General features: G+C 36.2%; 1 protein-coding gene across 7 annotated transcripts in view; it reads left to right on the top strand.

Moving 5' to 3' along the window:
- PDE10A (phosphodiesterase 10A) overlaps nt 1-23,297 on the top strand; it is a 343,399-nt gene that overhangs the window by 314,808 nt on the left and 5,294 nt on the right. For all 7 annotated transcript variants that reach the window (XM_071430677.1, XM_071430669.1, XM_071430706.1 and 4 more), the window contains 10 exons: nt 2,140-2,232; nt 2,803-2,989; nt 4,354-4,496; nt 6,457-6,540; nt 8,931-9,081; nt 11,704-11,859; nt 15,056-15,228; nt 16,367-16,478; nt 18,281-18,361; nt 20,439-20,527. In XM_071430677.1, coding sequence (XP_071286778.1) covers nt 2,140-2,232; nt 2,803-2,989; nt 4,354-4,496; nt 6,457-6,540; nt 8,931-9,081; nt 11,704-11,859; nt 15,056-15,228; nt 16,367-16,478; nt 18,281-18,361; nt 20,439-20,527 — 1,269 coding nt within the window. The remainder of the gene's footprint in view (nt 1-2,139; nt 2,233-2,802; nt 2,990-4,353; nt 4,497-6,456; nt 6,541-8,930; nt 9,082-11,703; nt 11,860-15,055; nt 15,229-16,366; nt 16,479-18,280; nt 18,362-20,438; nt 20,528-23,297) is intronic.

The following is a 23,297-nucleotide window of genomic DNA, read 5'->3' as shown; positions in this document are numbered from 1 at the left end:
AAGAGTGCAGTTTCATTATAACTATGGACGTGCAGGCATTTTATTACCCAGTTTCTGTGCCTATCTGCAGGTACCCTGACAATACTTGTCATACTGTGATATCATTCCCACCAGGACCCGCCTCCAGAAGGTAGTACTTCTGGGAATGACATTGCAGTGCCATCGAAACAGCGTCTCTGAAGCTATAACGTCACTCCTGGAAATGCCGTCTTCCGGAGGCGGTCCTTTTGGAAATCATGTTGGGAAAAAAACAGAGGTGTTCTGAGGTAGGTAAAGGTGCAGGTAATAGTGCACCTAATCCATAGTCTGCCAGTTTGGGACTTTTGTTCCCAAGAGGTTTCCCAAGAGGAATTAAAATTTGTGCGATTCCAGCACATCCAAAGCAAGGAAATCACAATTTGTACTTCTTATGGATGGATTAGGCAAATGTAGAATTGAGTATGGATTGGTCATTCACTTTGACGATTTCAAGCTCAGTAATTTAATTTTACTTTTCTCATGTGAATTTAGATTTTCAAACTTTCAATTAATTGTAATACTGAACAATGCTTGAAGTGGTAAATTTGAAAATGTATCTTGTCTGGTAATGACTAGAAAGGATTCTCTGACTAAAAGTTCTGTGTATTTCTGATTCATGTCACAGGTACCTAATTTTTACACTTACTTTTTTAATGAAACAGGCTAAACAACAAACTAAATATAGTGTTTTTCACTTTTCAAAAATTATGAATCCCTCATAGATCCAGACTAAGATTCTCAAAGGCATACAGGTTTCAGATTTTCAGCTTCTTAAAAGTAGAGAATTTTATGACTATGTATCCTGTGCTAAAATTTTCCTAAAATATTCAGCGTTGATTTTTATCAAAACTTTTTTCATTTCCTCCGTATACTTCTAAAGTTCTGGGCCAATATGAGATGTGATTCATGTCTTCACTTAGACTCCTTTAGACAAACTTACTCCCACTTACCATTGTGTGAGTGAGAATGGAAGGAATAAAAATTGGTGCAATTTGCGTACTGACAAGCAAGGAGGTGGTGTAAATTAAAGAAGATGGCCTGCTTTAACATGCACTTTAATACTCCTTCGTGATAATTGCTTTTCTTGCTTATATCTTTGTCTTCTCTGTATGTTATTGAAATTTTGATTCTAAGTGCAAGGGTGTGAGCCATTTCACAGGTACTGTATACTGAAAGTGAAGCGCAACTTAAATACCTGTAAGAAAGTGACACTGAGTGAGTCATCAGGAAGGAGTCTTAAGCTGGTGTGATGTACCTATCATAAGAAGCAACAGAAAAATCTAACTTAAAGTCAGGTGTGCAGGGTGAAATCCTGACAGCTTAATCACTAACTTCAATACAGGCACCAGGGTACTATCAGGGTACATTTAGACTTCAAAGCATTCCACATATGTTTCTTTTTGCGTGTTTTTCTCTATAAATTATCTTTTGCTTTTATGTCATAACTGCTTAATGTCGAAATATTGAGAACTATTTACTCACAAGACAAATGTACAGATGTTTGTGATACAACTTAGGAATGTATTTGTTGTGTTTAACTTCCTTGTGGTGATTAAGGGACACAGTGCCATGGTATTGTTTGATTGTCATGAAACAGGCTAGTCATTCCTATTCCCATGGAAAAATCCATATAATGTTCAGCTTTGAAATTTCCACTGGTCTTTTTCCAAAATTTTGTTACCAAATCCACACATATACACCAGCCAAAGAAACAAGTTCCATGTTCTCTTTGTTGTGTCTAAAGAAGCAATGGATATGTAAAAGTCATAATAAAATCAATACCTTTTAAATGTAAATACAAGTGTCTGAGTTCTGTACAAATGTTATGTTTGTTAGGGATAACCCCCTGGGTTATTCAAGATTTTGAACTTTCGTCACTAAAATGGTAATGTTATGTCATGTTTTGAATTAAACTATATAGCTATATAAAATGTTTTCAGAAAGTATCTGTTAGGATGTGCTTTTTTGTTTTATTATGTGCTACTAGTTGTTGTAAGATTTTTCTCCTCAAAGCAAGAAAATGGCGCTGGTTGGGACCACCCATTACTGTGCCCAAGACAGACTCCACTAGAAAAATGTGTTTTCCATAATTTGGCTAATACACATTTTTATTTTCTCCAGATTTTCTATAGAAAAAGGAATAGCTGGTCAAGTGGCACGAACAGGAGAAGTCCTTAACATCCCTGATGCCTATGCAGACCCACGCTTTAACAGGTAGGATGCTCTTCATTGGAGGGAAGATAGCTCTTGACATCTTTTACATAAAATTACTACCTAAATTTCATATTGAGATTCATTTATGGAGCTGTAGTCCTCTGAGAGGTAATTATAGATGCTTATTAAATGCTTTAGCCATCAGAGATAATTTTAAGATACAAATAAAAGTATTTTTTCAAATATTAATATTATGGAGAAACATATAGTTAGATTGTTACCAATTTTCATTATTAGTCTCCCTGGAATCTCATTAGTTTCATGAGAGAAAAACAGTTCACTAACAAATAGTGAACTAAGAATACCCAAATGTTCTTTAACTCTGTGGTTGAGGCAATATTAATTCTTTGTCTTGCAAATGAAGAAAAAGGATTAAAAAGTTCTTTCTAAGTATGACACAGTAGATAAAAATATTTGAAGGTTTTGAGGGTGAAATTCTTGCAGTTACTAATTAGGTCTACTTTAAAACAATTAAGTATATTGTACATTAACATTTATGAGAATCAAGGAATAGATACCCATTGATATTAACTCTTTTCTCTTTTTTCTTTTTCCTTTGTGGCTCTTCAGAGAAGTAGACCTCTACACAGGCTACACAACCAGAAATATCCTGTGCATGCCTATTGTGAGCCGAGGAAGTGTAATAGGTGTTGTGCAGATGGTGAACAAAATAAGTGGAAGTGCCTTCTCGAAAACTGATGAGAACAACTTTAAAATGTTTGCAGTCTTTTGTGCTTTAGCCTTACACTGTGCTAATGTAAGTTTTATTTACGGTTTTGTGAGTTATAATGAGAATACTTAAGTATTTTGATGTTACAGCTTATTAAAATGATTTGTAAGTCTATTTCATTGAATTAACGCTGTATTCCTTGGTGAATAATTCTATTTTAAGAGGATGTTACGGATTTCATTTGAAACAACCATACTCTGGATTTATCAATTTTGTGTAGCTAAAATGAGAGAGCAAGCTCTGAAATGTGTATGATATCTGTCTTCCCTTTTCCACGAAAAAATATGATTCTTATTTCTTTTATAAATTCGGATTACATTTTATAAATTTAATTGGGCAATGGAAATATGCTGTATATTCTCTCAATTCCATATTCTTAATACTTAAAGATCAATTTTTACATTTATATGCTACGGTGTATACTTATCATTATCCATGCTTCTAGATAAGAGTAGGTAGCTATTTTTTTTCTCAAACCCTTTATTATCTCAGAATTTACTATGCCTGTAGGAAACATAAGCAATATAATGATCATTACTATATAACTATAAAAATTAAGTAAAATAATAAATTCAGTAAAAATGCAATGCAGAAGAACTGAGTTATATTCATGGGAGAGAAGATAAAATACAATGCCAGTTAAGCCTGGTGATTTACATTAATTAATTTTACCAATAGCATCCCAGTGGTACACCGGGACAGCAAGTTTTATTACCAGGTGCCTCAAGTTGTTTCACTTGGATCAGGGCAGGTAGAATGGCCTGAATATAAATTACACTTGGGACTATGCACCCTTTAGTTGTGTGTGAGTTCACTACTTTTAGATGGTGAATGTTGCCATTCAGGATGTACTGCTCCAGAGGATTTTTTAACTAGTACGTTGTTGTGTCCTCACTTGTTTGCAAACCATGCCACGTCTGAACCTCTCAGTAATTAACTGTAATTATTTTTCATACTGAATAGTAATGTAGTTATGATAAATATTCCACATAATTTTTACTGTGCATAGATAGCAGTAATTTGTACCAATGAATAGAATTCATGCAGTGGCAGAAAATATGAATTGTGTCCTGTTATAGGTTTTCTGTCAGAATTTTGCAAGGGACTTAGCTCTGTTTTTGACTCCTGAATTTGGGTTATTTTTCTTGGGAGAGCTCACATGCAATTAAAAGACAGCTAAGCCTTAGATATTTACTGAGTGAGTAGGTAAGGAGGTTTCCTAGAAGTACTGAATTCAGTGTAATATGTTGCTTTTCTAATGTGTGAAGTTGTGCAGTCAAAAGCACTAACATTTCTGCAGATGTGTATTGTAATAATCATTGTTTGAATACAGGAAGTAATTTTATTTCTTTATTAGAATTCCACATTCATGAATGACTTTACTTTTTCAGATGTACCACAGAATTCGTCATTCAGAGTGCATTTACCGTGTAACGATGGAGAAGCTATCCTACCATAGTGTTTGTACAGCAGAAGAGTGGCAAAACCTCATGCACTGTACACTGCCTCCACATATTTATAAGGAAATTGAGCTGTAAGTATTTTTCTAATGTAGCAGCAGTTGTATATAGCCCGTTAATTTTTTTTTCTTATTCGTAGTGGGGTTTTTTTAGGAAGCACTTTCATTATTGAACTACAGCAATATCATGGTGCTTTTATCTCTGGCTTTCTTAGCTGTACTTAGTGACCCATGAACAAAATTTATCCAGCAAAGATATAAAATTGTATGTACTCATAATTTTTCCACAGACATGGGTAGATGCAGTAGCTGCTTTAAGCATTAGTTTTTACCTAGGATTTGTAGAGATGAGCTTTCATTCCTATAGTCCCAAGTCCCCATCAGCTCAGAGCCAGAGAGAAAGCTGAGTTTGGAACATCAGTATTTAACACCAAGTGCATGCTCTCATCCCCTTAGATATGTTCTAGAATTAAACGTATTTTTCCCAGCTCAGTCATGGGGTTTTATGGGTTGTGGTTTTTTTTGGTTTGATTTTGGGTGTGTATGTATGTGTAGGGGGTGTTGTTTTTTTTTTTTGTGAGTTTCGAGTGTGTGTGTGTGTTGTACATCTGCTTGTGCTTATTGATGAAGGGGGAAATGATAATTCAGGTTTAAATGCCCCAGGGGCTAGAGGGTAGAGTTGCAGTCCAGCTTTGGAGGTGGATTTCCCATCCAGCCTTTTAGGCTTTCTTTGACATAATTGAGTTATTTTCAGCTGCTGTATGCTGAAGATGAACCTCTAGCTGCATTTTATTGGCCAGTCCCTGCTCAACAGTAACAATGGGAGCCATCACATTTTTAAGTCACTGGTATTGGTCCAGGACAGTAAATTCTACTCTAGTAACCAGGTGCCTAAAATCAGCTATTGAATCATGAAACCTAAATTGTCTTTTTAAACCTCATCTCCAGAGCTCGTTCACTTCTGTTCAGCACTGAGCATTGTAGCTGGGAGTGACATGAAAGCCTGTGGGTTTAACAGGGACTGCTTATAGTTAAAGTTCATTACATGCTGAAGTGATTTGCTTGAATGCCAGAGCATTAACAGCTTGCAGGATTACACCCTAATAGAAGCTTATTCTTTGTAATACAATTTCTTGTGCTTTGTTAGGTGATATTATATAACCCACCTCCTCAGCAAAAATGAATTTTACTTGCAAAGATGACAGGTTTCATTCTAAATTATATTAGCATCCTTTAGTTCAAGCAGAATACATTTTATCATTTTCCAAGCAATTCAACTACCTTCATTCCTCTCACAAGCTGCTCTGCTGTTCAGTGTGTTCAGTTAAGGTTCCATGGAGGAAAAAAATAGGACTTGCAGTGCAGAAAGTGCAAGGAAAGGGTTAATTAATAATTGAAGGAAAAACAGTTCTGTCCTGGGTCCCTAAAATTAGGCCTCAGTATTGTTATCAGGGGAGGGGAGAAGTCTTCAGGTAATGAAACAATAAAGATATGGTATTAAATGTTAAATTTTTGAAGTTTTAGCTGGATTTCTATTAGCCACTAAAAACTGGTTTTTTCCTATATCAAAATTAGAGCATCTCTCCTGCAATTTATGATAGAAATTATTGGAAAAAAGGCCAGTAAATATATTATTAGAGACACCATCTTTATTATTTCCGGGAAGAAGGTCCTGAATGTTTTAGAAATGCCTCTAAGCCTCTCATTGTTCCTGAGATTTTTTTTTGGTCTATTACTTAATCTGTGGATCCTTAGGTAAAGATATATGTTTATATTATGTAAACAGAGCCAAAGGCTGCCTTTTGGACTCCATCACAAGAGTCCTTTCCAACATAAATTACTAAATGATTGTAAACTATGAGCATGGTTCCATACATATTACTGAAAAATATAACCTGTAAATTCAGCTTTCTGTTTGTATTCAGAAAGCAGTGAATCTTGCTTGGTATACATTTCCTAGTCATTTTCACTTGTTTTTCACTTGTTTTGCAATGAAAAGGTATTTGTCTTTTCTAAACTGAAGCTTTCTTCTTAGATACCATTTTGATATCAGTCCATATGAAGATGTTTGGCCTGCTATTTTTGTCTACATGGTTCACCAGTCCTGTGGGACAGCCTGGTATGAAGTATATTATTTCTTTGTTTAATTGTTAAGTCTGTGTTTATTTACTTATAATTTTTGAGATAATGACTTCTTAATTCAAGGTCTATTTTATTTGATGTTTATTTACTTTGTTTGGTCTTTATAGGGCTGTAATAAACAGTCTGGGGATTTGTCCCACCTTCTTGGTCTTTAGTTAACAACATCTGGGAACCGTGAGGTTAAAGAACTCATGATATCATCCTAAAAGTTGTCCTTCTAATATACAGAAAAATTGTTTGGTTCTGAGATGATTTTGCTTTTCAGACAGAAGATGGTAAAGGCAACAAAAAAGTACTCTTCCCAAAAAGGAGAGAAAGTGCATGAAAACTGATTTTTTGGATATATAGTTGCCGAAATTAATAATGTATATGGTGAAACCAAGATCACATCTACAAACCAAGATCAAATCTTATCTTGCTAAATGAATCAGTTATTTACTTAGTTGTGCATTAATTACGGAAGTGAATTATTTTTAAATTAAATGCTTCATTTGCTGTCATTTGTCTCAGTGTTCTTTATCATTACTAAGATCAGTAGTTGGGTAATTACTGCCCACTGCTAAAAGAAAGGAGCTGCTCCGAATTATGGAAAGCCTACAGATGGTCAATGGAAAGGGGAAGTACGTTCCTACAAAAGGGAGCAACATTCAGGAAATGTTTGCTCGCATTTCATTTTGTTTTGCTGACTGAATGGATGCCCTCAAAACGTGTAGTCAAAACAGAGGATCTTTCTCAGTCTTCCTCAATGCTGCAAAGTGGGTGACTCTTCTGAACACAGTTCTCTACTGCTCAGTGTAGTTAGCTTTTTCCATTCCAGACTGAATGGTTGTGGATGCAGGGTTGGGGTTTGTATTTTCAGTCTGGTTCTGTTCTCCTCTCTTTCTGACTCCCAGTCTCTTCCTTTCAACATGTAGCTTTGATGAGAAAGAATTGATATCTACTTGATGCTTTTCAAATGAGCTTCAGCTTTCACATCTAAAATTAGGGAAACAAAAGTGAGGGAAAATATTTGAAAAGGAGACTGTTGGAACAGGACTTGTATTTAATTTCTGAAAGAACAAAACTTCTCAAACCTTTGAAACAAAACAAAAAATTTTAGGACTTAAATTTGATTTTAATATATTGAGAAATAAGGTTGTGTCCTAAAGTATTTACCTGTGTGATGTATAATTGTCCTGTCCAGGGAAGATTTCAGAGAAAAGCCTGTCATACTCACTATGTTTTCTCTTCTGAAGAAATAATATTTTACTGCCCAATCAAGTTCAAAATACAGCAGTAGATGAATTAGTAGTATTCTATGTTGAGGCATCACAGATAATGTTTTTTCCTTTGGCTATAATTGTACTATCACGTAATAACCATTGAATTGAGATTGAAAGTGACTATTGTGATATTCTGAATTATAATGTACTATTTAAACAATAGTTCTATTGCTGTCTGACTTTCTAAAATTAAAGAAGAAAGCCTAAAGTTTTTTGAAAGACAATATGCCTGTTTTTCCTAATGTCAGATTAAGGCTGAGAATAATAATTACTGTGCTCAACACACAACTGTAGAAATACACATTTCTGCCTGTTTCCATGTAGTGGATGTGCTTACATTTTTACACATAGGTCAGAGACATTGAGGTTTTTTTCCCTCACCCCACAGGTACTGCAAAACTAGAACATTAGTACCTCTTTCCTGATACACCCAAGAAATTATCAAAACATGGAACTTAAAGTCAAATCGCAGCAGGAGAAAAAATGGAATGAAGGAAAATTGCCTTTTTATTAGGGAAAAATTCATTTATTTAGGACTTAACAAAATATTGTTTGGTGAGAAGTGAAGAAACCGTGAGATGTCAATTTCTGTTCTGTGAGTCTACACTGGCAGAAAAACTCTACAAATACTGGAAAAATAAAATCTTCTGCTTCTCACAATGTCAATATGGAGCACCTCTATTTAATTATGTTTATTTCTTCTGGGTCCTTTATTTAAAAATCCCTGAATTTTCTGTTTTGACTGCAAATCATGTTTTCAAATTGTCCATTAGATGCGGAGTTGTGCTGTATTTCAAGTTGAATAAGCAATTGGAAGAAACCACTTCAAGCTTCTGGGAGCAGGGAAGGTCATGCAATTGTATTGACTGAGCTGGGTAGCATGACTTATGTTCTCAAATTTAACAGATTAAACCAAGAGCATTGTCAGGCATCCACGCTCCTCTGTCCTTGCCAAACTTGAGTGACTCTTCATGTCATTCAATTAGTCATCCACAGTGCGAGTCAATCCTAGCAAGAAGGGTAAATCAAAGGCCGTCTTTTCTCCTCTCCTGGTTGTTTTTCCTGTTCCTATGTCTTGTCTCTGACCAAATTATTTTCTTCCTAGCTTTGAACTTGAGAAGCTGTGCCGATTTACTATGTCTGTAAAGAAGAACTATCGCCGCGTGCCCTACCACAACTGGAAGCATGCAGTTACTGTTGCCCATTGCATGTATGCCATACTGCAGAACAACCAGGGGCTTTTCACTGATCTGGAGGTAAATGATATAATGGTATCAGTCACCACACCTCATCAGAGCTATCAGTTGTTGTTGAAGTACCTTTTCTGTGCTAGAGTTTTTTTGTCAACTCAGACTGAGTGTATGTAAAGGTCTTCATGGAGGAACGTATGTGAGTAAAGAGTTTGAGGGAACATGATTACTCAGATTCCTAAACCTAGTCATGTTTTTCAGGACTTCCCCTTAAAAAGCAGTGGTTGATTTGCTATAAATCCATGTCTAAGTTTTGGGGTTCTCCCTGCCCACTTACAGCCACATTAACTGTCAGATCTGTCCCTCTCTGAGGGACGGAAACACCCTGGATCATGAATCCTGTGAGGTCTGGGAGATTTCCTGAATCGGAGGACAAAGGCTGCAGAGTTATGTGGCTGTGAGTTATGTGAGTAAAGGAGAAGAGCTAAACTCTAAACTGATCACTAAGTGGAAAAGATAACTAGTAAAATGGAAGGCTTAGAATGTTAATACACAATATGGACAACTGTCACTTGTTTTTCTTCTGAATTATAGTATAACAGGGAGTACTGTCTCTAATTAATGTTGCATGAAACTTCTGACTTGGAGAACTTTTTTTCAATTGTGTATAACTCTGCCAAATATTATCCATTTGGGCTGTAATTTTCCAGGCTCTGTTAACTTCCTCAAGGTGATTCATTTGGGGAAATTCCAGGCACAATTGTTTGGCTCTTTTAAAGAAACATGCTAGTAGAAATCAAAGTTTTGTGCAGTGTATAAGAGTAAAATGAAACTTGGTGAACTTTCATTTGAAAAGGTCTAGTTTATCCTGCTGTAAAGCAGAGACTTGAAAATTGACACTGAAATGCAAAAGTGGCATATGCCAGGCATATGCTGAAACTTGGCCAAGCTATAGAAGTCTGAAAATGAAATCAGTATTACTTTACCAAAAAAAAAAAAAATCTGTGGAGCCCAGCCTCAGAGAATTTTTAAAGGTCTGATAACATTCAATACTAACCAAGTAGTAAGCCCCATCTCTTTGGAGGTGGAGAGTAAGAAAGAAAGGGAGAGCAAAAGAGACAGCTGTTAAGAGAGATGGAAAAAGTCTTTTTTCCCTGCAAACTCCAGCCAGCCTTCATCTGTTTGAGTGTTTTATCCCCAGTCTATGTTCCAGCTCTTTTCAGCAGTCTCCTTTCTTGATACTGGAGATGGAATCCAACAAGAATACAGGAAACTGCTGAAAGAAAGTTTGGGGATCTAGGGGTGGGCTGACCTCAGGTGAGGGATGCTGACGTGAACCTCAGTAGGTTTAGAGATGGGAAGATAAAACACTGTAAAGGAGACACTGATCGGGAGAAAAATAGAGAAAAATGCGGTGGTTAAGGATTTGGAATCCAAGCAGGTACCAAAATAGGTACGAGGACAAGAGCACTGTTATTGGGCACTGTATAATCCTGAAGGAATGAGACAAGAATGACTTCCTGAGACATGGAGACTGGGACAAGCTGTTACTGCATGACTTCAAGTGATAGAGGTGTGTGTTATGTTCCTAAGAGTTCCTCCTCTGTTGAGGATCTGTGTGGACACGTGCGGCTGCATCACCTGGGGGTTTTTATATGCTTTTTAAAAGTACACTTCACAAGATACAATATTGAAAACACCTCATTCAAAACAGCAGTGAATGTCTCAAAATCGGAATTGCAGTTAGCATTGCTACAGCCTTATTTCTGCACATGGTGTATTTCTGTGATAGAATTTCTAATTCTGTGATAGAATTTCTAATTGCATCATTGCTATTTTTCCACAGACTCATGGGTCTCTTCATGTAGTATCCAGGTTGAATGTTGTGCACTTAATAGATGACTAATTAATATTCTTTTTCTGCTTCATTTTATAGCCTTATCCTTGTTTACTGAACACTCACCAGAACCAATTATAAGACAAAGATGTTGGGTCTCTGAAGAAATTTTTATGATACTTCATGACAACAGTGACAGTCATAAATATTAATGAATTTTTTTTCCAAACACATAAGCTGTGTGAAAATGTTTTGAAAAAGAGATTTCAGGGACTCCATTTTATCAGGATATTAAGGATTAATTATATAAAAAACCCACTGATTGTCTTTATTTGTTTACAGTTTCATTGTCCAGCATTGTCCATGACTCATATTAGTGACTTCCTAGGAAAAAACCCTAGTAGGAGATTTGGTTAACATCTCTAGGAGTGTTGCAGAGCAGATCTGTCATTGAACTTCAGTGCACCTGTTTTGACCACCAGATCATACATTTTGTATGCTTTTTCTCCCTCAATACCCGTTCTTTTTATTGTTTTAATAAACATGGTAAGGATTCAGTAGATAACGAGATGGTTTAAAATGCAGATTTCTTCTGAAGCACAGTCCATCCAATAGTATGTAACTGTCCAACAACGATTTTTAAATGCATGATCTAATTACAGTTGGACCAAGAATTTTAATTCAGCATGTCCTTACTGTCATGTTTCTCTCATTTTTAAGGATATTTCTACATGAGCTGTTTGAAGGCAGTGTTAGCATACTGCAACTTCTACAGTATTTTGGGTAGAGAGTGACATCTAGGGGCAAGAAATACATCTTGCCTTTCATGCTTGTGTCCGTTTTTTTTGTAGCGAAAGGGTCTTTTAGTTGCGTGCCTGTGTCACGACCTGGATCACAGAGGTTACAGCAACAGCTATCTTCAAAAATTTGATCACCCCTTAGCTGCTCTCTATTCCACATCAACGATGGAACAGCACCACTTCTCACAGACTGTGTCCATCCTGCAGGTAGGATTTTTGAAATTGTGTGTTCTGTGCATTAGTGTCCAGTGGTGGAAAGAGGAGTCACATCATTGTGAGATAAATAGATTTTGCTGAAGCATGCTTAGTTTAATTTCTCTATTATAGTACTCATTTAGATGAGTAGAAGATTTATTACAGCAAGCCAGGTTTCACAATTAGCAACCCAAGGATTCAAGAATAGTGCAAAACACAGCTTTCTCAAAATCTTGAACTTATAAAAATATTGTGTCTTTGAAGGTCTTTACTTATGGCTTGCCTTTGAAGCTTTTTGCTTCTGGTTCTCTGGAGGCTTTTCCTATGACCATGTGGAATAGTAACTTTGAAAATGAAAAATAATTTTCTCTGATACATATATATATATTGTCATAATGTATTTCAACAAAGTCTTCAACCATCCTGAAATTTTGAATAAAATCTCAAGTACTGGCAAAACTTGGTGTGAGAAACTTGAAAACCCGCTGTAATAAATTCTGTGTGGCATGAAAGGTTAGATGTTAATTTTTCATGCATGAAAATTGTAAACTTATTTCATTATGTCATTCTGTGCTTATTTGTTACTTGCCAATTTGAAATTAAAAAAAAAAAAACTGAGTCAGGTAATAATCTGTGAAAGAGAGTTCCTAGTTATGAGATCATGTGTCTTCATGTTTAATGAAGAAAAAACTGCAAGAAAACATGCAGACACTTTGGGCAAATACAGGTGTGCTACTGACATACATGTATTTTCTCATGAGTGAAATTTTCATAATTCTCAATTAGTGAAAACTCTTACCTGTGAAACCACTGCCAGTCCATAGCATATTTGTGTTCACTAGTTTTAGTTTTCCATGAACACTTAAATTACAGCCTAACCTTGCTACTGTTCCACTGATTCGTTGTTAATCTTTCTTTCTGGTTTTTCAGGGGAACATATTTTCTTAAATACATAATCACCTATTAGGAAAAATACATATTCTGTCTTGTATTCAGAATCACATCTTGTGATTATGGTTTTAGGTATCATAGGCATTTAATCACAGAATGGAAGCTTTATCTCTGAATGCTCCTTCATGTAGGAGGGTGTAATTGAATCCTTCAGTGGTGATATGGCATTAGATGTTTGGTGTTCGTTCTTTGTGTGAATATGTGAGCATGTTCCTCAGTCATTAACACTTTCCCAACCATTTTGCATTTTTTCTAGCAGAAATGTTGTAATCTATGAAAATCCCATTTGCCATGAAGGCAGGGAACCCTTTTGCTTCCCTGACACCTCCTACATTTGCTGTCAATGTGAGTGAGGAAATGGGGATAGGTGGCCAGGGCTGTAGAGTGGATTCATGACACCAGCTGCTGATAGCACCCATGGGTGATAATTAGCAGCAAAGGCAGACCAGAGCAGCCTTTTGGACTTGCTGGATTTTATTTGAATCAAAAAGTTTTATTGAACTCGTGGACTGATGGAAATAAAGCCAAATCAACACACCAAGGTCTTTAGGGCTTATCTGAGTTTTAATTTGACATTAATAACCTGCAGTACCTTTAACTGCTTGAAACTTTAGAGCTGCTTTGCTCATCCACCTGCAGTTTGAGTGTACATCATACTTGGGACACAGGATTCAATTGACTAGCTGTAGCTCAGCAGGCAAAGAACAAAATCTTCGGAGTTGTACTTTGTATGTACTACTCAGAAGCCTAAGTGACACAAACTCATAAGTGTCAACTTCTGTCAGCAATTTATAGAATCAGTTCTTTTTGAGTACTCTGAACAGAAGTTGTCACAGTGGTCTTTCTGAGACTGCAGCTTCTAAAGGCCAAGACTAGAATCCCGAATAATTTAAATATTAGGCCAAATAGCCAGGAATTAGACAGCAAGGCTGGGGAGTAAAGGATCCGCAAAATAAATCCACAAAAGGATCCTAAATTGTAGGAACCAGCAGTAGTAATTTTTTGGTCCCAAAGTGCTGATGATGGACTAAAATGTTCAGAATTTTTTTTTTTTTAAATGTGATGTTCTATGACTTAGAAATCTGTCAAAGGAGCATTGAGACATAGATGGATTGTATTTTCTATTCATTATTCACAATAAATCTACTTGTCTAAGTAAAAGTACTGGAAAATGATGTTTATGTTCCGGATGGTGAGAGAAACCAAGCCTATTTGTACTGCAGAGGATTTATTTTGGGCAAATTATGTAAATGCTTGACGAAAGTCATGAAAACTTTTTGAGCTTCAGCCCAAATGCCAATTAAATGTCAAAACACCTCTGCATTTGATATATTCTAATGATTTTTTTTTTTCTGAATGTGCACACCTTGACATGGCTAGCTCATTCTTTTTGTCTGCTTCCTCTCAACAGTAGGAAGACTTTGACAAGTTGTTTTCCAAATCTTAGAGACAGTAGATAGTCTTGAGTTTTCAAAATGTGATATAGCTTCATGAGTGATCACAATGCATGCATATTGTCAGTTAAACGCACAGTAATACCTTGTGGAAATTGAAAAGTGATGGCAGTGGTGCATTACCAGAGCCTCCATAGCAGAAACCATTATCTTTAGTTTATGAGTCATTCAACTTAAGGTTGAACAAAGCAGCTTTTCCCTCTAAATGTTCATATACGTTAAAATAATGAACTTTATATAGGAAATTATGTCAGTGAATGCAGCGATTTCAGGACCATTTCATTTGGAACATTAAAACAAAAATGAAAATTAAAAACAAAATCATTTTGAAAACAAAGTGATTTTGTATTTTTAACTCAAGTGTTCCTTTATCCATACTGTATATTTACAGAGTATCAAAACTATGCTTAAATGAATCAGGTACTCAGTTTACCAACTTGACTGTGCAGACTCTGGATCAGAACTGAATCACACATTTCCAAGTTAACACCGTCTGGTAGCGTAATGTCTATAGTGATTTTAAATCAAAGAAAAAGATTTCAATAATTTTTCTGTAGTAATACCTTGAGGCTTCAGAAGGAGCAGTCCCAAAAACAAATTGGTGGCTTAGTCATAGTTTTTTTTTCATGACAATGTTTACAAAAGAAGAATAAAAATGGGAATTTCAGGCTATTAACATTTGAAATTGCAACAAAACTTGTCATTGGGCTGTAAAACTGTTGTAACCTGTCTGGTGAAGCAAAGACTGAAATCATCTCAGAATTAGAGCTTGTGCTTTTTATTGGTTTTTTACTTTTTCATAGCTGGAAGGGCACAATGTCTTCTCCAATCTGAGCTCCAGCGAATATGAGCAAGTTCTTGAGATCATCCGGAAAGCCATCATTGCCACAGACCTTGCCCTGTATTTTGGAAACAGAAAACAACTTGAAGAGCTGCATCAGGCAGGAGCATTAAACCTTAAGAACCAAACACACAGGTAAAGCAGCAAACCAGTAGTAGATCCCTATGGAATTAGTCTGGAAAGAGAAACCTTATTTTTTAAAAAAAAGAATTACCTCTGAATGGTAATTTTCTTACATATGTGATCTCTAAGACCAGCAGTGTGTAAAATTACACATAAGTAACAGTAATTGCCTTTATATTGCCTTTATATTGCTTTATATTTGCATTGGCCCTTACATGGCTGATGACTACGTTATCTTAACTTAGGGGAAGTGCACTTTGCATTTATTGTTTGATTATACTGTGTATTTCTGTATTTCCTCTGGTATATTTGTCTGTACAATGTACAGACAGTTTTAATGACTGCCATCACACTGGCATGCAGGTTAGCAAGCTCTATGCTTTTTCACATGGAATAGGAATTATTAACAAAGATGAAGGTGTCATTAAGGGCCCTCTCAATTTCTCCATTGGGTGAAAACAAGTGACTTTAAATTGCCAGTTTTCTTTATAAAACTTATATTCACAAAACATAGATTTGTGCTATAAAATTGGTTAAATAGGATTTTTTAATGTGTGTGCCTTGTACTAATAATAATTTTGTTCAGTTCCTGATGTTGTTCAGTTACTCTGTGGACAGGTTTGTCAGCATATAGAGCAGAGTTATGCATTGGATTCTTGTTCTGTCAGAGTTTGAATTCATTCCAGCAAACCAATGACAGCACCTTGAGACAGACTCAGAAGTAGTCTCTTTCCTCTTTTTAGGAGCTTTTTTCTCCTCTCTTTAAAGAACAAAGAAATGCAGCAATAAGATATGTCATCTTTCTTTTTATACATTTGTACTGTATATTTAGAGAATTATAGAGGGGCATGTGAGTGTTTTAACAGGCAGGCATCCTGTGCCCTTGTCTATGGATGTGATTGTGTAGAGGATGGTCAATGAACTCTGGTTGCAAACAATGTAGGGAATGCAACAAGGTATACAGTGAACAGTCTGTACTATGCCTTATCAAAGAATCAAACAAATGAGGAAGAAACAATAGGTGGGAGAAAATTCATAGTGTGTATACACTGCTGCTGATTCAACTGAGGAAGGGCAAATAAAAACTTGGCAGAGCAACCATTAATTCTTTACAAAACTTATAATTTAATGTTCTTTTATTCTATTTTAGAGATAGAGTGATTGGCCTGATGATGACAGCTTGTGATCTGTGTTCTGTTACAAAGTTGTGGCCAGTTACCAGACTGACAGCCAATGATATATATGCAGAGTTCTGGGCTGAGGTATGTGTGATTCTTTTGTTTACTCTCCTTACAAATAGAAGCATCCATGAAGGAAAAACCCAACTATAAGTATTTTTCAATCAACATCTTGGTGTGTTTGTTTTGAAGAGACTTCAGTGGTGCATGTGTGTGTTCGTTGCTTACTCTGAAGTTATTTAGAGCGGTGAGTTAGCTATCTAATTTTCAGGCAGTGTTTTTTCTCTCTGTTCAAGATAATGTAGAAAGTATGTCCTAACATAAAGTGATCAAGCAACAGAACATAGAAGAAGTCACTAACTGTAATTTTTGTAGAAATGCAAAATATGAAACCAGCTTCCAGGTCAGCTGCCTTGAAACATACTTATAAAGCTATAATGTGAGGACAGAAAATGCTAGAGTAAATATGAAAACCATTAAATTTTTAAGTCTTCTCTGTGAGCCAGCTAAACAAGTGTCTCGGAGAGAGCTGGGTCTTCAATACATTGAAAGTTGATCTGCAATTACTATGTACTGAGAATTGAAACAAGGAATTAAGCTGTAGTAATGTAATCATGTTCATAAATAAATATGCAGTCTCTCATATGTCATATGCAGAGGTGTAAATATCCTAATTGTTTAATTTTTAAGAGGAAGTGACTGCTCTGGGCATAAGGAATAAATTGCACAAAGTGGAGTTATGCGACTTTTGGAGATACAACTGTATTTTCAGGACTGCTATCGTACATGTGTATGATAAAGTGTTTTTCTTTTCTTTTGTGTGCCCTGTGGAATCTTGCAGTGTTCAGTGGGCTTATTTCTGTTTTACACAGGCATAAAATAGAAACCAGGCCTGTGAAGTTGGTGTAGCATGCATTTAGTGTGGAGATTGTTACCCTGCCTGTTGCATGTTCATTGTGAATTTCCAGATGTGAGCTTCTTGTTGGGTGTATTTAGTTTTCACTTGTTCTTGTTCTCTTAATTGTAAACAGCTCAGACTACAGCAAAATATTTGAAAAATGCTGACTGTGTAAGCTCAGAAATCTAGTTCAGCACTCACTTTCTGAAATGCCTGCACTGGAAAGTGTGTGTTCTTATGAGTGTTAGAATGGAGGTATAATGTTGACTTGCCTCACTGATTACATACTCAACTTTTTTGCTTATAAATTTGCTTTTGAACGCAAATCTTGTGAACCCAGTGGAGAAGGAAGGATAAAACTGATTTTCCATACTCAAAAATAGTAAAGATGGAATTATGGACAAAATTGTGCCAGTCCAGATGGTAATTTTTTGTAATCTAAGGAAGGATGAGTTAATAAAGATAGATGTTGATATATATATGTGTGTGTGTGTATATATATATATATATATATATATATATATATATATATATAAATAAAAAAAATTCACAAAGAGGGTACACTGTAAATTCATCTGGTTTACTCAGCTTTTCCTTGGATGGGTGAGTTGTGTTCTACTGGTCATTGTGTTATGGTGCTTTAAACAAATATTTTGAAGGATGTGACTAACTGAGCAGATAGAGCAGAAGAGAATGATTTCTTTTGGTTTACTCTTCCAGTTGATTTTTATTATGGAGGCACATTTGCAAATAAGGAAAATGTGTGTACATTGACTTACAGTATCTGCTGTTTGCACGATCACTTAGGTGAATGTACAAAATGAGCCTCTCCTTGTGCATTTTTCTGAGATTGCCTCAGAGTGATACCACACATTATTTTAAATTCTGGATTTTTAGATTGACATAGAATAGAAGATGGAAATAAATACAGGTCTCAATGGTGTTGGTTTTGTTTTCTTAATCTCTCTCTCTCTCTACTTTTCTCCAGGGCGATGAAATGAAGAAAACAGGTATTCAACCTATTCCCATGATGGACAGAGATAAGAAAGATGAAGTCCCTCAGGGTCAGGTATGAACTCTCTCAGTAAAATGGTACTTGTTTATACATAAAATATGTATGAAAAAAAGCATTTCATATATTAGTGAATATTGCTTTTGAAATTGGCATATTCACACTTCTGAATTTGATGTTATTTTTAAAGTAGCAGTGGAAAACTTTTTTCAGATTTTGGTTAACTGACAATGTGTTCTTCGCTGTCATCACTTTTTCCTTTCTTTTTACTTGTAGCTCTAGCTAAGACCACAATCACCTTGAATTTTTACAAGTGTCAATAATGCTTTTTATCTTAGTAAGTGGTTGTTTCAGCCCTTTGCTAGTGTCCAAAGAAGGGTAAGAATGATGGTGAAGGGCCTGGAGGGGAAGCCTCATGAAAGGCAGCTGAGATCACTTGGTCTGTTCAGCCTGGAGAAGAGGAGACTGAGGGGAGACCTCACAGCAGTCACAACTTCCTCATGAGGGGAAGGGGGAGAGGATGGTCCAGCATTGATCTTTTCTTTGCAGTGACCAGTGACAGAGCACGAGGGAGTGGCCTGAATTTGTGTCAAGGAGGTTTAGGTCGGATATTAGGAAAAGGTTCTATACACAGAGGGTGGTTGGGCACTGGAACAGGCTCCCCAAGGAAGTGGTCACAGCACCAGCCTGACAGAGTTCAAGAAATATTGGGACAATAGTGTTACTCTTGGGGATGGGCCTATGCAGAGCTGGACTCAATGGTCCTTGAGGGTCCCTTCCAACTCATCATATTCTTTGATTCTGTGATTTTCATTGAGCCAGAAGGTCTACAGGGTGACTGCATCTAATGTCCTATTTTAGTTTTTGACAATTATAGAGTAATCTTTTTCCACTGAAATAAAATAGTTCCCCTTAAAAATTAGCAAACAAGAAGAAAAGAAAAAATCCAAAACAAATGGGAAGAAAATGAGGCAGTGTATGAAATAGTGTGGATGAGCAGACATCCCATCTGTATGTAGCCTTGCCTTCTAGCCAGCTGCAGTTTCTTTCTGTTGGTTGAACTGTACATACTTCATCCCTGTAAGTACTTCATCTGGCTTCACAGCTCAGAAAGTGTATCTTATTTTTATTTAAAGTACACAGAAGACTTGGTTACATAGCAGTATGGGATGAATCTTTGTGTTGATGAAAACAAGAGTTGCTCTTCAATTTCTGAATAAGGATCAAAGTTTGGGCTATTAAAAAAAGAGATATTATCAAATGCTTTGGTCATCATATAATACATAGTATTTCACTAAAAGGCACTTAAAAATTCCATCCAAAGAAGGGCTCATAGTGCACTATTGTAACTATAAGAGTCTGGGATAAGTGAGGGATGTTATAATGAATCTGAATGCAATCTGTCATCCTTGATAATATATAAGTAACATTTTCTAAAAATTTCATAATGTCATGATAATTCAGCTGTGGCATTGTAGCTGTCGCAGGCCCCTAAGCCTCTGAGTCAGATATCATTAAAAATGTGCTTATTTAGTTTTCCCTAAATATGATAATGGTAAAAATGTATTATTGAACTGCGTACATGAGAAGCAATTGCAAACCAATCATTGATCACACTGCACACCATTCACAAATGTGCAAAGCCCACAGCATTTTAGTACACTGAGCTATGCAAGCATATCCTGCAGGACATCAGAACAATCCATAATCTGACCATGTTTTGTGAATGCTGCACAACCTTCCTTTTTTAAAAAATAAAATCATCACATGAATCATGTTTGCAGAAATGTCTCTAACATCTCCACCTACTTCCTGCTGCTACTGACATCAAACAGGTAGACATATCTTGAACAAAAGAAATGAATCAATTGAATAATAAAAGGTTCTGTAGAAAACCTTACCTGAAGCAGCCATATCAGTCATAAAAGAAAGGCATGTAAGCAGCTTGTAATTACCAAAGATTTCACTGTTGCTGCTTATTTTAAAGCATTTGGATGTTAAAGGGAGATGCAGAAGTGTGAATAACTAATACGAATAGTAATTAAGTAAAGAGCTTTGAGCTGTTAGCTGTTAGCTTCCAGTAGAGTAGTTTGGCAACAATTAAACTATTTTTTTTATTTCTTGTTTTTCATAGATTGGGTTCTACAATGCTGTAGCCATCCCATGTTACACCACCCTTGCACAGATCTTTCCTCCAACTGGGCCACTACTCCGAGCATGCAGGTGAGTAAATGTGCATAGCTGATACCTTGGTCAAGGAAAAAGCAAGAGTGCTTTGCAAGTTTGTCTGGAAATACAGATTTTTAATTTTAGAATTTGCATGAATATTAACAGGGATACACATCATCTCACATCAATCTATTCAGAAACCCAGAGGTAATAACTGCTGTCAGGGACTATCCACTGTAGATCTACAGACACAGCTGATTAAAATGTGTTAGATGCCAAAACCATTTAGAGAGAAACAGTTCAGTGTTTTTGTATCCCTGTCTGCTCTGGCTCAGTGTAATTTCCCTCTGTGTCCTTTTTACTTCAACATGGTTCCCACAACAAAAATTGGCCAGTATTCTCTTTACTTAAAAAATGTGTGTTTAGCACGTGGTTTTATTTCATATCAGGTAATTTCTATTAAAAACCAGAAAAAGAAATATCCAGAAAACATTCAGCAGTTGAGAGCATAGGAGTAGTAACACTGGGGTCTGGGAGAAGCAGATGTAACTTTGTCCTATAACACAGTGGGTGTGGAGCTTGGGTTGTTCTGGAAAAGAGGCAAGAGTCCTTTATGTGTAGGCTGCTTCTCCACTTGAATGATGGTGATTGCTTTGTAGGTAGTTCTGCCCAGTAATTATATCCTGGGCCTTAGCAATCTTTCCTGACAAAAAGTTTGCTGAAACCAGTGAATGCTTCATGAAAATTTTCAGGTTAATCCATATTTTCTAGAAAACCGCAATTGTTTCATAAAATGTCTAGTCATATTGAGTGGTTAAAGGTCTGTTTTTCTATGCTCTTACTAGTATTCTCTCATATTGTTATGTTGTGGTCCCTAAATTCTATCTTAAGTTGAACTTTTTCTTTGTCCTGTATGACCTTTTGTGGATCTTGTGGACTAAATTATTTCTGTTAAGTAACAGACAAATGCCTTGAAATTAATGTAGTAGTTAGCAAAACAATTTCATTCACACACAAACACTTTTTCATATAGCTGTGAGAAGAATATGTAGGTCTGTGTCATTGTTTGTTGTTTGTAATTCAAATTGTTATAATGGCACTTCTGAAAGCTACACTGGCACAGTCTCCACACTGGACAGAGCTCTGGACAGACAGCTCCTTGTCTTGCTGTTGTGCGTTGTTTAGTTTAGATTGTGGTAATGCAAAACTGAAACATAGATGAGTAGATAAAGCCTCTGCAGGACTAAAGAGCTTCTTGAAAATCCATACTCTTCTGAGGAGCAGTTTGGTAGTTTTATCTTAGCCTTGAAGTTATCCTCTGCTTTTTATTTGAAGAGAATGAAGAGGAAGTTTGAGGGTTAAGACTTGGAGATGGAGAACAGGAAATCAGAACACAGATATAACTTCAGGTGCACAGGCAGAAAAAAAAATTATGTTATTGCAGGGTCTAGAATATTCCAAAATATTTCAAATTACTGATTTTGCTCTATATTTTTGTTTTTCCTTTATTTTTGATGGGTAACTGTTATTTGGTGTGATCAGAGGGAAACAGCCTCATTTTTTTTGGTGTTTCCTTAGTTGCTGACTGAACCAATTTTTATATCACCTCTTCACTAGCAGGGCTCATTCTTGAACACAATATTCAAGCTGCTGTGTCCTTGTGTTCTTTGAAACTCAGACACCAGCTGCAAATAATAGCAGCAAAAGCAGCCAAGGCAGCATGTCAGCATCAAAGCTTTTATTTTTAGAACCTCTGGGCATTTATTACAGACATTAGGAGCCAGGGCTTCATTGGGAGCTCAAAGGCAAATGAATCATATTATCTATACCTTACCAAAAAAAGAAAAAAAACATTCAGCACTGGTTTTCCATAAAGTAAGGTCATCTAGAAGGTTTTCATGTCTTGTAATTTATTCCACATTTTTAAATGTTTTCCTTGTCATCCTGTGTAGATCAAAGCTATTAGACCACCTTTGTTACATGTATTAGCCATGTATTCAGTAGGTCTACAAAAGTATAAATACATGGTAGTGTATTTATTTGGAGGATGAAGTGATTTTTTTCCCCCCTTTATTTCAGACCATATAATTTGAAACTATTTTGCTTGTGCCTTTGGGTCTCTCAATTCTTAATGAAATTTATATAATTTTAAAATATTTTGGCCGCAATTCTCATTACTTTCCCAGGTCCAGGAAGGAGACAGAAATAGTGATGCTTCATTTTTTCTGATCCTTAGTGCCTGATTATATTAGCTGAGGCTCAATGCCATATTAATGCTGGCTTCATAACTTCCAGCTGGCCTGAAGCACTGGCAGAGCATTTTCCTGCAGAAAATGTTGCAGGGGTTACTCTAGAGGGCACCAGCCTTCTTTGGTAGACTTCATCAGATCATGCCTTCCACCACCCCCAGAAAGTGCAGCACTTTCTCCTCTTGTATGCTGTGCTTTCAGATTATTTGCTGTTTTAGCAAATGTTTTGACAAGGCTTTGACATAAAAATCAGAAGAGCTCTGCCACATAAATTCCGATGTAATATCATGGTATGACATACCATGGGAGACCTTTTAGTACTGTTGCCATCCTGTTTGTTTACCAAAGGCATCTAAGAACTGTTGCTTTAGTAGCTGGGGATCTGACAGGATGAAGGTGAAACATTTGGTTTTGCTGTATTTCTGTCTGTTTTTGAAGACTGAATGCTGAGATTTGGCCATTGGTTGCAAGGTCTATCATCAACACAGACTTCCCAATCATTAGAGTGGTACTGGTGCACAGCAAGTAAGACTATGGATTTGTACCCCCTTCAGATTGTTAGAACATTACCAGCT

The sequence above is a fragment of the Agelaius tricolor genome, unplaced genomic scaffold, assembly GCF_023055355.1.
Source record: "Agelaius tricolor isolate 1412-34295 unplaced genomic scaffold, bAgeTri1.0.p SCAF_1, whole genome shotgun sequence".
Taxonomy (NCBI): Eukaryota; Metazoa; Chordata; class Aves; order Passeriformes; family Icteridae; genus Agelaius; species Agelaius tricolor.
The sequence above is the reverse complement of the archived record's forward strand: the minus strand, read 5'-3'. Positions and strand labels throughout refer to the sequence as shown.